This window comes from Thunnus maccoyii, chromosome 22 (assembly GCF_910596095.1).
Source record: "Thunnus maccoyii chromosome 22, fThuMac1.1, whole genome shotgun sequence".
In the NCBI taxonomy this organism is placed as follows: Eukaryota; Metazoa; Chordata; class Actinopteri; order Scombriformes; family Scombridae; genus Thunnus; species Thunnus maccoyii.
Window position 1 is genome coordinate 8764154 of NC_056554.1, and position 16590 is coordinate 8780743.

Sequence of the window (16590 nt, forward strand, 5' to 3'; positions counted from 1 at the left end):
TCTTGTTTTTTTGCCAAACCTCTTTTGTTTCCAGGGTAATTAATGTTCCTCTAAGGTAGAATTCCACTTTTCCCTCAAGTCATGCTCCATAATTGGCACGTCTATTACATAGAAAAGCCCCATGGCACACCATATCCCCCTTGTAGTTATATCTCTAAATAGCTCATTGTTGGTGATCTTTCAGAGACTTTTTGGGGTCATGTAAGACTAATTGTAGCCAATGGTATAACCAGTTATTCACTAGGAAGCTACAGTATGTAATGATGGCCATCTGTCATTTCTAGTTATTTCTTTCTCATCTATCTTTCTATTTGTGTCTCCCTACGGTAAATCACCATTAATTTATCTTTCTAGCCTTAATGTGCCTCTTTCCAACCTTTTTTAATATCATCTTGTCACTCCTCATTTTGGACTTTTTTTTAAAATCTCCTTGTTCATCTAACTTATCATTTAATTAATCAATCCTTCAGTCATTTATTTTCTTCTCTACAGTCAAAAGTTTGGACACACTTTCTCATTCAAGGGAATGGGAAGGTGTAACCACTCTTCCAAACCTTTTGTCTCAGTCTTTTCTATCATCCTGTGCTCTTCTTTAACCCTCCATCTGTCTGTTGTATCTGTCTCTCTCCTTCGTCTTGATTGCACTCTTTCTTTTCTAATCTCTACTTATTTTTTTCCTGTTTCCTCCATGGATCTCTTTCTCATTGTCACTGGATGAAGTCAGTCACTGCTTCTCACTCCTCCTCTTACTGCAATCCTTTTATCTGACCTCTCTTAGCCCTCAATGCCCATCACTATGTCATGTGTCACCCCTCCCTCCCTCCCCTCTTCTTCCCTTCTCCCTTTCCAGTCTCCCTGCATCTCCTTCTCTCCTCCCTTTACCTCCTCCTTGCACTTTCCCTCCTCTTTCCATCTCCATTTCTCTCTTATCCTCCCATATATCCACTCAGCCAGTCTGATCTCCTGTGTCAGTGTGCCAAATCTGTGTATGTGTGCTCAGACACAGCTTACGGGAAAAAGCCTCAAACGAAGGGAGGTTAGAACCGTTCTGCTGTCGCCACCACCACCACCACACAAACACTTGCAGCCCTGCGTCCACACACGCTTGCATAGTATACACACAGACACACAACACACGCCAGGTGAGATTACATAAAGGCGAGGTGATGAAAGCCAAGCTGAGACGGATCTAGTGAGTAGTCTGATACAGGACAGCTGGCTGACACACACACACACACTAACAGAGAGAGACAGAGAGGGATTCTCAGATTGGTAGGGGTATGTAGCGCGTGTGTGTGTGTGTGTACGTAGCAGAGTTAGAGGTGTATAGGGATTAAAATGGAGGGATAAGAAAAGAAAAATAAGTCAAACCTACAATCATCTGCACCATGTGGGAGATTTGTTCTTGTCTGTTTGAACTCTGACATTCACCTCTTGTGTTTTTGTTGTTATGAATGCACATCTGTTCATTATTTATAGGCCTGAGTATGTGTGTGTGAGAGAACACCGAGTTCCCAGTCCAGTGAGTGCTGGTGTTCACTGCATTGATGTGCTCAGTGATTCAGCACAAGAGAGCTAACCATGCATACATGGATTCACCTTTACTGGGCCAATATATGCCAACAGTGTGTGTGTGTGTGTGTGTGTGTGTGTATGTTTGAAACTGCATGGACGTTACCTTTTCCGTCTGTGCGGCTCTATAATCCGAATCAGCTCCACATGTTATCCAGGTTTATATGTGTGTGTGTGTGTGGTTTTTTTGTGTGTGTGTGTGATCTCGCCCCAGGTGTTTCTCCTTGTGATGTGCCAGCAGGGGGGGGGGGGGGGGTGGAGTTTTGTGTGTTTGCGCTGAAACCTGTCCTACTCCCCTCCACACACACACGCCCCCACACACATCAAAAGCAGGCTGATGTAGGTCAGTGTCAGAAAACCAGAGAGTTGCAGAAATTCCAATCCCACAATATCCTCTTAGGCTTCTATAGATGAAGAAAACCTGGAAAATCCCGAATTACTCGCTCAATCCCGGTGCAGTATTCCAAAATAGAGACCTCAGTTTGAAAAAAAATCCAAGAATCCACTTCGCTTGAAATCCCTTTTATGGTGTTTTGATATGATTTCCTCATGGCTGTGTTGAGCTTCTCTCTGTATCTTGAGCAGTTCAATCGAGGGAGAATAAGAATCCTGGAGTCGGCGATCTTCACCTCCCCTCCTCACCTCCTCCCTCCTCCTTCCCCACCTTCTCTCGCTCCTTCTCTCCTTTTTTTTTTTTTTTCCTCCCTCCACACTCATACAGCCCTCTCTCTTCCTTATTTATTCATCTGTTTCTCAGGCTTTCTCTCCTATTGCTTCATTCTTTCACACATTCTGTTTTTTTTTTTTTCTCCCCCCCTCCTCTTTCTCTCATCCCTCACTTCCCGGAGTGATTTCCAGGGTGTGTCACAGGGCCTCTCTGCACTCCGCACGTTGAATTAGTCGTTCATTGATGACCTTGGAGGGAGGTGCGGAAAAGGAGGTTCGGGAGTAAAACTGAAGAGATGGAGGGATAGCTAGAAACCTGCAAAAAAAAAAAAAGAGAGAGAAACGTGAGGAGCGTGTACTGCACATGTGCTCCATTAAAGGCTTTTTCACTCCGTGCGTGCACTCATGGAAATCGCGCAAATATGCATTAGTCCATTATCACTTTTTTGTCTCAGCCTTTTTCTCCTCCACCCATCTGACCTCATCTTCCCCCCCTTCAGGTATTAACACCCACCCCTCTTTCACTCCTCCCTTATGGCCTCCGTTAAATCTCCCTCCCCACCTTGCCACCCCCAATTTTTTTTCCTCCTCTCTGTCCCCCCCCCCCTCACTGGCTCCTTCGTACCTGTCTGTCAAAGAGAATCAATAGTTCTGAGACCCTTTTAACGCCTCTCAGCAGGCTGCATCTACTTGTTCTTACACACACACACAAGCACATGCACGCACACACACAGTCATGCAGCACATTCACACATGCGTGCACATACAACACCACCACCACTGTCACTAGCACCACCACCACCACACACACACATCCACTAAGTAGTCATGCAGTGATACTCTCCTGCAAGCACACACAGCCTCTGCATTTCTCTCGCACTCTCTTTCAGCCTCACACACACACACACACACACACGCAGCCTAATGAAACAACTGGGCTATTGATCAGCGCCATGAATGTCAGACAGTTCAAAAGTCCGGCCCCCCCACTCTCTGGCCTGTCAATCAAACTCCAAAAGCCGACACCTTTACAAAGACAATCTCATTATCTTGCTCTAAAGCTGTGCACTCACTCTCCGTTTCGGTGTATTTCTTTGTGAGAGTGTTCCTTAGAGTGTGTATCTGTGCATTAGAGCAGCAGCTACATATATGCAGCATCCCCGCTTGATTTGTTTTCTTTTTCTTCCTGAGTTCGATTGTTACAAACCAAATTTTCTTTCTTTTCAGTCCTGTTTATCTGCTTCTCCTCCGGTTCTCACTTTGCCACTTCAAAAGCACAATACAGCTATTTGGTGTTGTTTTATCCTTTTTTTTTTAAAGTCTTCTTCTGGGTCTTTCATCCTTATCTAACATGTCTTCTCCCTTTTTTTTTGCCCTTCACGAGATGAAAAGGTGGAATTACTAACCTTGTTTTCCGGATCATTCCACTGCGACTCCCGGAACCGTCACATCTCTGTCTCCGTGTCTCTCTCTCTCTCTCTCTCTATATCTCAGCTCTGTGGAAAAACACCCATCTCTCTCCCTCTCTCTCTCTCTCTCTCTCTCGCTCTCTCTCTCTCAATCTCACTCTGTCTATCCCTCTCTCTCTCTTTCTCTCTCTCCTCCCGTTGGTCGTTCCCTCACTCGGTCTCAACAGCTGCAGCGCTGTCTGCCTCCTCTGTCGCTCTTCCGTCAGGCTGTAGGCTGATTGAATTTTAAGTCATGTTAATCCCACAGAACAGGTACTGAATGAAGGAGGGGACACAGCAAAAAGAAGGGAGAGAGAGAGCGAGAGATAGAGATAGAAAATAACAGAATGCAGGGAGTAAGCTGCCTTGTATTTTTAGAAATCCCCTCTCCTTCAGGGAGGTTTTCTCCAGTTTTTTTTTTTTTTTTTTACTTGTCCTGCCTCCACTCAGTCACTTCTTCTCTTCATTCATCCCTTTATCTGCATCCTTATCCACTTGCTGTTTTTGGCTTTCTTTTTCCTTGTCTGGTTGAGAAGAGTGCGTGTGATTCCCAACGAGGAGCAGAAGAGAGGACTGTGATCTGTCTCTGCCGGCGTCGAGCCACGGACTGAGAGAGAAAGAGAGAGAGAGAGTGCAAGAGAGAGAGAGAGAGAGAGAGAGAGAGAGAGAGGCATGGAGATGAGGAGCAGGAAAGATGGAGGAGGGTGAGGAGGCAAGGGGTGGAGGAGAGTGAGAGGAAAGAAGGAAGGAGGGAATGATGTGTGAAAGAGGGAGAGAGAAGAAAGATTAGGAGAAAGGGGGAGTTGGAGGGAGAGAGGAGGGAAGGATGGGGGGGCAGTGGTGGAAAGTAACTAAGTACATTTTCTCAAATACTCTTAAGTACCATTTCGATGTACTTAATTTCTATTCCGTATTTCCATTCTTTGTTCCTTCATAGTTCTCCTATATTCCATGTTTTTTTCTCTCCACTAAATTTATTTGACTGGTATAGTTACAAGTTATTTGCAAATTACATTTAAAACATACTTTTCATAACGGAAATGTGTATTAATCTGCAGTTAAAAATATTCCCCCAAAAATGCACTACTGTATTTACTCCTATTAGAGTAACATTTGCAAAAAACTATGAAAACTACTTTTTAAAAATAAAATTAGAAAAATCTCGGTCAACCTCTCCTCCATTGCTTTTATCGAGTTGCATTGGTTGCACAAAAGAAAAAAAAAAGACAGAAGTTGTGTGAAGAATGAAAAAGGAGAGCCTGCAAATCATGCATACAGTCACACTTTTGCACACGTGGCCAGTCACTTTGTGAAGTTGGCGAGAATGTTGAATCGTCCTCTTTGGAAAGATACAAAAATAGTTTGACATAGTTCTCAATCTCAGTGATGGAAAGTGTCATCGGCCTGAAAGGGGCCACTCTGCATTTTGATACTCTTAAGTATATTTTGCTGATAATACTTACTTACATTAAAATTGAATGCAGGATTTCTACTTGTAGGAGTACTTCAACATTGTGGTATTACTACTTTAACTTCAGTTAAAAATCTGAGTATTTCTCTGACTACTGACGGACAGTTAGGTGGAAGGAGAGCTGGAGGAAGATGAGCAGATAAAAGTCAGCTGGTATGACAAGGAGAAGCAAAGCTCTTAGTGCCTCGAGCAATTCTGGGTCAGACCGGGATGAGAGGGGGAGCAAAGGAGGGATGATTAAGAGAGTGTGACGACGTGTGAGGAAAGAGAGGTAGAGAAGAGAGCGGAGGCCGAGGGTCTCTAGGGGCGTAAGGGAGATGAGTGAGGAAGAGAGGCGTTAGCGAAGGATAGACGGGAGGATTGGATGGAGTGATAGCGTGGCGATAGGAAGTATAGCCGATACAACTTCAAACGGCGGTTGAGAGCTTGATTTCCCCACCACGCCGATAGCTGCTGGAAATAACCGTTTAATGGAAACCCTCTGCGGGTGCGAGTGTGTAGCCGTGTGTGTGTGTCCCGGTACTAAAGCAGAACCTATAACGTCAGAGATATTGGATGTTGGAATTAAGTCATTTCCAACATTCACATATGAGCAGCTTCACTCTGTCAACACAATCACATACTGGAGATGAAACATCACAAAAATGGTAGTGAAAGATGGTTGGGGAAAAAAAGAGGACAGGGATAGAGACTTGGTTTTGTTATGGATGAATTGGTTTTCCGTGTATCTCAATTTCCACCCAGGAGTCAATTTTTGTTCATTCCTCCATCTTATAAATATTTCCCAATGTTGTTGTTTATCTGTTTCTCAAGCGTTTACCCCCTCATCCAATAGTCATGCATCTCCATTTTTTTCTTTCTTGAATTTATTTTTATCCCTTGCTTTCTCCCTCTTTGTCACTCCATTTTTTTCCCTGCTGTGGGTTGTGTGTATTTTAAACCTAGTAAGCCAGACCTCCCTCAAAGCAAGGTCCAGCAAGGAGAAGTTTGATATATCATTTCACCCAATCGTATCCCGTTTACAGCGCTCCGCTTTATGGCTCGTTGATTCACAATTAATCAAACCTCTAGTGGTTTGGCACCCAGTCCTCTCATCAGGGAGAGTGACCTTGCTGAATGAAATAAACTAACATGACCTACCGCTGGGTGATGGATGAAGTGATTTCACCAGTCAACTCATTAATGACTGACTTGTTGGTTTAAATATCAAGCACTCATCCACCACTCTAATTCAGGGCAACTCCCAATCTGTTCGCCTGTGAATAAAATGACATTTCTTTATCACAAGTTACAAGCAACCAGAAATGTCTGGAGCAAAAGTCATAGATTCGGTGTCCTTAAGAAAATTCCTGTGACCACAGATCAATCGTGTTAATGTGGAGCACAGAGGGGAAAGTCTTTTTCTCCCTAGGACCGAGAGCTAAGCAAAGAGATTGGCAGGATCTTTTTTAGTTCATTCTGAGTAATGCTGCACTTAATCAGAAAGAGGGCTGACCTGTTCTGGTTCGGTCAGGCCAAATTAGCCTTCCAAGTGAAAACTGTTACAGGGGAGTCGGCCTACTGACCCAGGGCTGAACGAATCCATCGAATTTTTTTTTTTTTGCGAATTGGTTCACCGGTCAGCGCGCTGGTGGTGTCGACATGTGTCTCACTTGGGTGCATGCTATTTAACAGATGGTATTTGTTTCTGATAACCATGATCTAAGCTTTGAATTGACTTTACAACATGAACTATATCACATTGTATCTCAGGGATGGACATATTAGTTTAACATTAGCTGGCTTCAGTATGTTTCTATGTATATAGACATTCACACTTTTCACTGGAACTAAAACAACAATCATGAAGGTAAAGTGCAAAAAACAAGATGAACAAACCCTTAAAGCTGAGTTTCAGCGCTTCATGTAGTCATCGTTTAATTTTAAACTGGCTGTACAGAGCCATAAGAGATATACTTATATAAACAAACTCTGTATGTAGGCTTTTTTGCAACAGTGTAAAACTTTTTGTTAGTATATACAGTGGAAAGGCTTAGCAGGCTTAGTCACATTTTAAAGACTGCAAGGAAAGAGGTGGTGTTTTCAGAATGTTGCCTACTGTGACTGCTTGCTACCAACAGGCAGAAACAAACAGGTATGACAGAACAGTGTACAGCTTAAATCAAAAGATAGGACCTTGACAGCAACAAGAGTGTGTGTGTGTGTGTGAGAGTTTGTGTGTTAGGGCTGGGCGGTATGGCCTAAAATACATATCATGTTATAATTTGAAGTATGGATGGTAACAGTATATATGACAGTATATTTGTTTTTCTTAAAATTTCAATGTAAATGCTTCTTAAGGGGTAAAACACTAGTATGGCAACTGCACGTCAGCTATTACAGTACTCTTAACTGTATTACTAGGACATATTTCACATTGGACAGAAGTATTTTAAAAGTATTTATTGTTCAAAACTGCAATAATTAATAGAAAAAAATACAAAATCTTTTCTCAAGTAACTTCCCTCTCTGAAAAACACTTTTTCTCAAAATACAAGACAATCAAGCTGTACAAAGTGAAAATAAAAACTGACTTCAATACAGCAGGACACGAGGTTTCTTTCCCCCAACCAACTCAAGCACAATGAAACTCTCAAAACGCAAAATTAGTTCAAAGTAAGTTGCTCTTCTCCAGTTAGAGTATTGCAGGAAATTGCATGATTTCTTCTACAGTCTTTTATTGCTTATACTTAACGCACAACAGTGCAAGTGTAACTCTGTATAATACTGTCAACATTGCTGTTTGTGCCAGTTTGCTTAGCCAGCCTCATTGCTGAGGTTATTAGCCAGGAAAACAAGTCTGCCAACTGTCTCTGGCTTCAGAGCAGATCTGTAGCAGGTCACAATGTTGCCACCAGTGCTGAATGCCCTCTCTGAATGCCCCCTGAAGGGGCACAAGTGGCAGGAATACAAAGGTACTTCCTGGCCAAGCTTGGTGCAGCCTCCACCACTCCAGTGGATCTGCCTCACCATCATCCTCCATTGCCTGCAGGTAGCTCTTGAGCTCAACTTCAATTGCATCTATGATAGAGAGGGCAACTGGGCCAGGTTGTTGAACATTTGTCTTTTTGAAAAAGCTACCCAGACTTTGCTTTGCTTTCTTTGGTGCCACCGTCTCTGCAGCTTCTTCTGCAGCTCCTCCTCCTGCAGCTTCTCTTGTCTGTTGCGGAGACTCCTCTGTGAATGGTGCCTGCCTTTCTAGCAGTGACTGAATCTCTGCTGCAGCTTTGGTTTTGATGTATTCTTTCCTGTCATCTGCTATGTACGTTGCTTTGAAACGTGGATCTAGGAGGGAGGCCATGTTCAGCAGGTCATCTGTTGCAGGGTCAGAGTATTTCTCATTTAACTGCTGGAGGATGGCCCTCTTCGTGTCCTTTGTCAGGTCTGTGTCATCTTGAGCTGGAGTCAGAACAGTGTTATTGAAAAGATGAAACACAGATTTGAGGTATGACACACTGACATATTCCTCCACAGACAGCGCATCTCAATCAGGGGGCTGAGGGTCTTGCTCACTGATTCCAAAACACCCATCTCTTGCCATGTTAGTGCGAGGTGCCAGGTTTTTTTTTTTATAAGCTTTTAAGGACCTGAGATATGGTCTCCTCCTGTTCAAACACCCTCTGGATCATTTTCTGTCGAGACCCCCATCTGGTTGGTGTTTCAGTTATGAGGCAGTGAGGAGGTAGGTAAAGTTCAGCCTGGGTAGTGGCCATTTTTCTCTTTTTTCCACATATAGGAAAAGGCACTCACAATTTTCTTACATAAACTGCACGTTCAACACAGGGCTCTTTGACACTTCGCTCTGTTGATAAAAGAAATGTGCAGTGGGGTCCCATAGCCTGACGCCACATTGAAAATCTCTAATATTTTCACGCAAACCTGGAAATAATCAGAAAGTTTGAGGATTCAGAAACATTTAAAAACACAAGAAGTAATGACATGTAAAATGAAAAAGATTAAAATTCTGATTAAGGTTAAGATTCTGCACTATTTCTAGGTCAGCAATCAAATTTAAGCAAATTTGTGGCATTGACCAACTTAACTCCTTTGTACAAAAGGTGAGATTTCCTTGAGTTTATCCCTACCATTGAAGCATAGATGACACTCATGTAGATTTGATCTACTCATCAGAGGCTTGTTCAATTAACTCAACTTACAGTCAGTGTTCATCTGTTATAAATATGGCTGTGCTTCAAGTTTCCATCAGATCATTGCTTACTAAGAAGCACTGTGATAGTGGGACCCATGGCATAAGAACTAAGTGAAAGTGTCAGAAGTCATATTGTTAATCTAAGCAAAGAGGGGCTTTCTCAGCATCAAATCATGACTCGACAAAAGGTTTCTAAGGGGGCAGTGTGTGGAAGTCTAAAACACTTTGCACAAACTGGATCAGTTGTATCCCAAGCACAATCAGGCAGACCAAAAGTGACCACACCATCAGATGATCAATACATCAAGCTTAGTCCCCTGAGAGAAAAGCAACTTCATCACAGATACAGAATTTACTAAATAAAGAACACAAGACTCCAATCAGCAAAAGTACTGTCAAAATAAGGCTTGTAGTGGTGTCAGAGAACAAGTAGCAGTTTCTAAACCACTTCTCAGGAGGGAAACAAGGCCAAACACTTGGGGTGGGCTATGAAATACCAGCACTCCACAGTGGATAACTGGAAAAAAGTCCTATTTACTGATCAATCCAAGTTTGAGATTTATGGCAGTAATAGAAGAGTGTATGGAAGGAGACAAACAGGAGAGAGAATGACACTGCAGTGTATCAAACCCACAGCGAAACTTGATGGTCGGATATATTCAAGTCTGGGGGTGTTTTGCCTACTCTGGACACCTGTACCGAATTGACTACACCCTGACCTGGGTGAAGTACCACTCTATTCTTCAGAGACATGCTGTACCCTCTGGTTTGCATCTTTGTGGAGAAGTAGTCACATACTGCAGCAGGATAACGACCTCAAACACACCTCAAAGCTTTACAGCAACTACTTGGAGACCAAAGAAGACCAAGGAGTCCTGACTGTCATGCACTTTCCTCCACAGTCACCAGACCTCAACCTGACTGAACATTTATGGGGGCACTTGAAGACGGAAAAAGCCAATCATTATGTGACATCACAAGAAGCTCTCTGGAAAATCAGCAAATCATGCTGGGATAACATGGGTCATCAGGTTTCGCACTTGCGAGAGTCCATGCCAGCTCAAGTGCATGCTGTCTTTTAAGCATAAGGGGGACATACCAAATCTTTAGATTCTGAAATTCATGTAGATTTTTCAAAGATTCAGTATTATTAACTAAACTAACACTATTTGATAACATTACACCTGGACAAAGAAAATACAGTAATTTGACCCTCCTATTTTGACCTACCAATGGCAAATGAGGCCAGTGGCAGAAGCACTGCAGTCTTGTCCAGTCATTAAGTGCCACTGCTTTTATGTTTGTGCCATTGTCCATGGTTATGCATACTTGAGACTCTTCTTTAAGCCCCCATGATTCCAGCACTTCCCTAAAGCCTTGGGCTATCAATTCTCCAGTGTGGTCATTAGGGAAATATGAAGTCTGTAAACATTTGCTGCACAACTCCCACTTGTCGTTGATGGAGTGGACAGTCAGACTTATGTAAGGCTCCATGGTACGACTTGACCACAAGCCAGTGGCTGTTGTATAGTGTTTCATCTTGCTGAGTTCTTTCTCCACTTGCTCACAGACCAAGCTGTATAGTTTTGGCATTTCAATTTGGCTAAAGTGTTTGCAGCCAGGTACCACGTACCTTGAATCCAGTGCTTTGATCGTGTCTTTAAAGCCCTTTCTAACTGTTTGAAAAAGAACCATTTGCTTACACACAGATAGGACAGTGATGGCATTTGTTATGTCGTTCCACTTTTTCTCTCATAAGGACAGCCTTTGGAAAATGCCAGAGAAAGTGATGTCTGATTTGCAGAGCCAGCTTTTTTCTTCCCACCACTGCTCAACGATTCACTTGACATTTGCGGAGGACGAATTCTTTTGCTTTCCCCATATTCCAGAACGTGTTTTGATTTGAGGTGATAGAAAAGATTTTTTGTATTACCACCCCTTGCAACCGCTGTTGTGAGACATAATTTGCAGATTATCGTTTTCTGCTTGTTGTCTGAATCTTTAAACCTGAACCATGTCCATATAATGGAAGTTGCACTGGTCTTATTTGCCAACTCCTCCTCCTCTTTGTTGTATGCAGCGTTTTCAGCCATTTCTTTATTTGCAAACAAAGCAGCATGGGCTCTTACATTGTCCAGATGATTCGCTGGTACAGGCTGGTGATGACAAATCATGGGACGAATCTTGGGATAAATTATTTCATCTGAGCAAAATCAGGGCTCTACCAGTTAATACGGTATAGTCAAAATTCATACCTTTGGGCAAGTTCATACAGGTATACTTTCTATACTGTTAATACCATCCACCCCTAGTGTGTGTGTGTGTGTGTGTTTGAGAGACACAAAAAAGGTGAATACACTTTTGGGAGAAGTTTACTTTAAATAAAAAATAGAAAAAAAAAACAGCCAAATACGTCTCTCCTCCTCTTGATGTTTGTGTGTCATTTGGCTGGTTTAGTGAGGACACTTTTGTGTGTGTTCATAAATGAGTCACAGTGAGTTTGTGAGACACAGCAGCTAAATATAGGCAGCACTGAAACACACAAAAACAAATGCACTCAGTGAGCGCCTGTGCGCACACACACACACACACACACACACACACACACACACACGTCACCCATAATCACCACTGTCAAATGCTTCCATTCACACACACACACCCCCACACGCACATAAACTTCACACATGGACACACATGGAACATACATTTAGCACAATCTATTTGCAGCCAACACATAAGCTCTCATACATTCACACACAGAGCATGATTAAACTTACACACTCAGCCAGAGGTTGGCATGATCGCATGATTGCACACATAAACACACCATAGTATCACACAAATCAGGGCATGGCCAGCACACCCTGCAGTTACACACACACACCTTTCACAAAGCTAAATGAAACGCACACAGACACACACTCAGACTTGCTCAGCTGTGATGTCAGGGGTAAATGGTGTGGAGGTTTAGATCGAAGGGCAGATCTCCCTCTATTTGTCTCAATCTAGGGATAATAAGAGACAAGGACAGACAGACACACACACACACAAACCACACAACTCTGCCTTCTAATTTTGCTCTCGGAGCCGTTTGCATGTCATTGTGCTTTTATTTATTTCTCCTGCATTAGTAATACTGACTCCAAATGATTTCCCAGTTACTCCTGGCAGACCATTTTACCAGCCATGGGCAGCAGTCAATGAAGTACGAGAAAAACATGCTGGGTCTCATTTGTCCATATTGCTTTAAGTGTAAAACCTTGACAAATACACTCAGACATAAAGGCAGAGGGCAGAAATGACTTCAGGGATATCTTGGTTAGAATGAGAAAAAAAATGTTGCAAATGTTGCCAAAGAGTTGCTTTAATGCATTATGTACTGCTGGAATTCACAGCGGAAATAACAAAAAATGGATAAGAGGCAACTAATAAAACTTTCTCCTCGGTAGTGTGTATGGCTACATAAATGGGTCTGTACCGAAATGCAATGAGCTGTTAGTAAGAAGCTGTTAAATGTGGAAATACAAAGCTGGGAGGTGCAAATGAAAAGATTGCAAATTAGATTTTGTTTGTTGATTGTTTCCCCTGAAATAAGCTGTTGTTTCTCGGCATTAATTCTGTATTAGAAAAGCAGTGTTTATGTATGTGTGTGTTTTTACAGAAAGAGTGTGCACATTAACAAATTTACCTGCATATAATAACCAGATAATGGCTAATAATCTGAGCGAGGCACTACTCAGTAGTTGTAACAGAACCCAAACCGTGCACACATTAAACTGTTTCCCTAGTTTTCTGACGTGATAATACTGTTGTCTGCCCTTGTGGCTATCCCTCTTTGAACACTGCAGTAAAACTCTGCTCTGAGCTACTCTTTTTACAGTACCTTTAACATTGTAGAGGGACGTTTTCCACAAAGAACGATGTGCCACTCTGTAAATTTCGCTCAAAGCACAGAAAGTTTGTTTATAGCCCAGAGAGTGCTCGTCAAGACAATGCAGTAGAAGAGCAGACTCAAGTGTCTCACCAGCTGACATCTTTGGCATGTGACATCAAGCAGTTGGAGCGCCATGTGTTGCAAAATGCTGTTAAATTTCCAATAGAGTATCATAGTTAGATTAAGGTGTTTATATGACTGAAATGCCCTCAAATAATGCCACTAAAATTGAACTACTCCCCCTAGCTTACTGTGATTAAGCTTATTCCGACGGAGAATAATTGCATTAACAGAACCAGAGCATGTTGTTTACATGGGCTCCACCTCTCTCACATTACCCTCTTAATCGCATTATGATTGGATTATTGGCTGTGTGAGTAAACATAGCTAATAGACCTTTCTCACAGTAGGGCATTTTGACTAGTCGAATGCAGGTGTAGCTAATAACATTAATAAATGTCTGAATTCAGTTTAGGAGTGCCAGATCCCTGGTGTTAAGCATGCTGGCTCACTGGCATGGCGTACTGGCACAACTAAATGGAATGGAGCCACATTTCACTAGTTCTTTCCCTGCTGTTACGGCTTATAAAGGTCTGTAACTTTGTAAGGTACCGCTGCCAGACAGCCATATCAGCACTACAGTCAGCACACATGAAATGTATACACTGTCTCATGATAAGACCACACATACACATGGAGTAACAGGAGGAGGAACAGAAGCCCTGATCAAAGAGCATTAAAAAACCAAATGTGAAAACCTATAAATACTGACTAGAAAATCACAGGCAACCATGATAAGACTATGAAAATATTCAAATAAATAATGCATGATGTTCTGTGCTGAGGAAATCTAGACAGTTATAGTACATTTGGTAAATAAGAGGCGGCTGTTAGTCATTTGGTGTTCTGGGCTCCCCTACTCCCTGAAAATAGAGACTATGGATGTTTTAGCATTAAAGGCATCATGCTGAGCCATAGATAGAAGGGAAGGATTAAACGGTCTTGTTTGTTGAGTCAACAATTCTATTTTGGTTTGAGCAGGAGTACAGCTATCTTTGCTCAGTATTTATTAGAGGAGATACATGGATGAATCACCTTTTCATCACTGACAGTGGTCATCAATACAGAGTGCCCATTAGATAAGATGCATTACTTTGACAGAACAGTACATCAAGACGTAGTCCATTATCCTGGGGGCAAATGGAGAGTGTCTGTTTTTTACAGTTTTTTTTTCTTTCCAACATCATACAGAATGTAATAATGGAGATCTCTAATAAGCAACATGGTTTGTGTGGCCTTAATTTTAACCTATGTGGTAGATGTTAGTTTTAATGGAAAGGGAAAGGTAATTAAACAGTGACAAAGGATTTGGGAGGAATCTGGTAATCCTGTGGAAATGAACATTTTCCTAATGGGCTGAGACATTTTTATTGAGTATAAAACAATGTCTTTAAAAATATGGCCTTAAGTGCACATTAAAATGTGGGCTATTGTGTCACGATGGATGATAGAGAAGGCAGTAAATGGAAAAAAAAAAGTCTAGAGTAAATTTCTAGCAATTTCTAACCATATGTCATCCAATTCTACATATTTTCCTTCTTTTATAGCTGAAATTGCTTTTTTACTGTTTACCATAAATTTGCCATGAAACAACTGCACCTGATTTATTATGTATTCCTAACCTATTTTAGCTTGCAGCCATCATGATGTTCAACCAGTCTGTTGTATCTCTTGAGTTAGTTTAAACACCCTTATCTGCTCTAGTGTGGAAAACATTTGTGACTGAGAGTACAAACCCTTGGAGGATATTGTGTGACACTGGCAGCCCAAACTTGACACGACAATGTGTTTGAAGTGATGCAGTATATCAGTTTTGAGTGTGCAGTCAGTACTCATGAACTAGACTGGTAGTGTTGCTCAGCGTGCAACTACACTGCTGTGCAATATATCACAAGTTCCTATAAGATTTGTGAGCTCACAATTTAAGGATTCATCAAGTTTTCTCCCGGCACCATGGTTAATTTTCTTGTGCTTCATTTTTGTTATATATGTTTTCCCAATGTATTTCTACTCTGTAGTGATGTGCCCCTTTTGTGTACTGCACATTTAGGGTTTATATACTTTGGTCTGCTGGGCTTTTTATACCTCAATTGATTTTTCTCTTTATTTCACTGCACCTTAGACTATTTGAACCTCATAGAAGCTCATACATAAAACTAAACTGTTACCGCATGCTTTACAAAAATACCATAGCCTTGGGATCTCTTTAAACGGTGACTCATGACTTAAAAAGTGTCACAGGCATCATTGGGAGGATAACAGTTAGAAGTAATTTGATATCAAAGATGAGCAATCTGATATTAAATAGTAATGATATGAAGATTATATGTGAACTTGAAGTGAGAAAACATGTCAATTGCAAGGTTTTTGGTTGAAATGCACATTGCATCTAATAGTTTTGTGTAGACTGTTAAAAGTAGTGGGTCATAATTTAAGGTGGTCAATTACAGCTGACATTAGTCTGTGGATTATAAATTACTATAGCTTTTGAAGTTTAAACATTGCAAAAGTTAAATCGTCAATTGTTCCAAATATTGCTTTGATATAATCAAGTGATCATGACAGTTTTGTTGTAAGTTATCAGTAATGAGATAATATTTAGGAATTATTCTTCTCGCACTATGAAGCCTCCCAGCAAGAATGAACTTCATGTTTCATTCTTGAGCTAAAATTTTCAAATTCATATTCACTTTAATCTATCTTGCCATACAGATAGTTTGTTTATTATAGATATACTTCTGTTGTTCAGTTAAAAATCGTATCACATTGATGGAACCTAAAACACACTAAAACACACATCTACCTCTATCCATTGACATGAGTAATAGTCTACCAAAGGAACTGCCATAATAAGTTGTCATCATCAAACTCCACTGCCTGAAGCTCATCCGCTAACAATTAACTGGCATCCGAAATAGCAGACTCATAAAATGATTCAGCAAAATTAAATTCATCATACTGCCAATAGTTTGGAGCCTGAAAATGTGTCCCTGTCACTGTTAGAAGAGAATCTGTGTTTTGGTTTCCCATCCTGGCTTTATACTTTCAGGCACACAGAGCACTGCAGTTTGAAGTTTAATACAACTGGTAACTTGATACTTGAATCAAAAAAGTGATTAAAATCAGTCCTTTAAACACAATAAGTTTTAAGTGTAATTGTGTTAAAAAGAAATGGTGCTAAGACTTTCTTCTATACTCTGCTGACTGCAAATCAAAGTTACAAAGTGCTTTACATGGGAAAGTCGAG

At 41.4% G+C, this 16590-nt stretch overlaps 3 protein-coding genes across 6 annotated transcripts in view; 1 reads left to right on the forward strand and 2 right to left on the reverse strand.

The window, feature by feature from the left end:
• Nucleotides 1–2194, reverse strand: part of LOC121889180 (leucine-rich repeat and fibronectin type-III domain-containing protein 4) — a 39595-nt gene extending 37401 nt beyond the window's left edge. Inside the window, exon 1 of the mRNA XM_042400941.1 lies at nt 1679–2194. The gene's annotated coding sequence lies outside the window, so the exon portion shown is untranslated. The remainder of the gene's footprint in view (nt 1–1678) is intronic.
• LOC121889179 (pyruvate carboxylase, mitochondrial-like) overlaps nt 1–16590 on the forward strand; it is a 298909-nt gene that overhangs the window by 215107 nt on the left and 67212 nt on the right. The gene's annotated exons all lie outside the window — the stretch shown is intronic.
• The window catches only part of LOC121889182, a 56091-nt gene continuing 47154 nt past the window's right edge, over nt 7654–16590 (reverse strand). Inside the window, exon 2 of the mRNA XM_042400944.1 lies at nt 7654–8595. Within this exon, the coding sequence (XP_042256878.1) occupies nt 7979–8595 (617 nt within the window). The 3' untranslated portion in view covers nt 7654–7978. The remainder of the gene's footprint in view (nt 8596–16590) is intronic.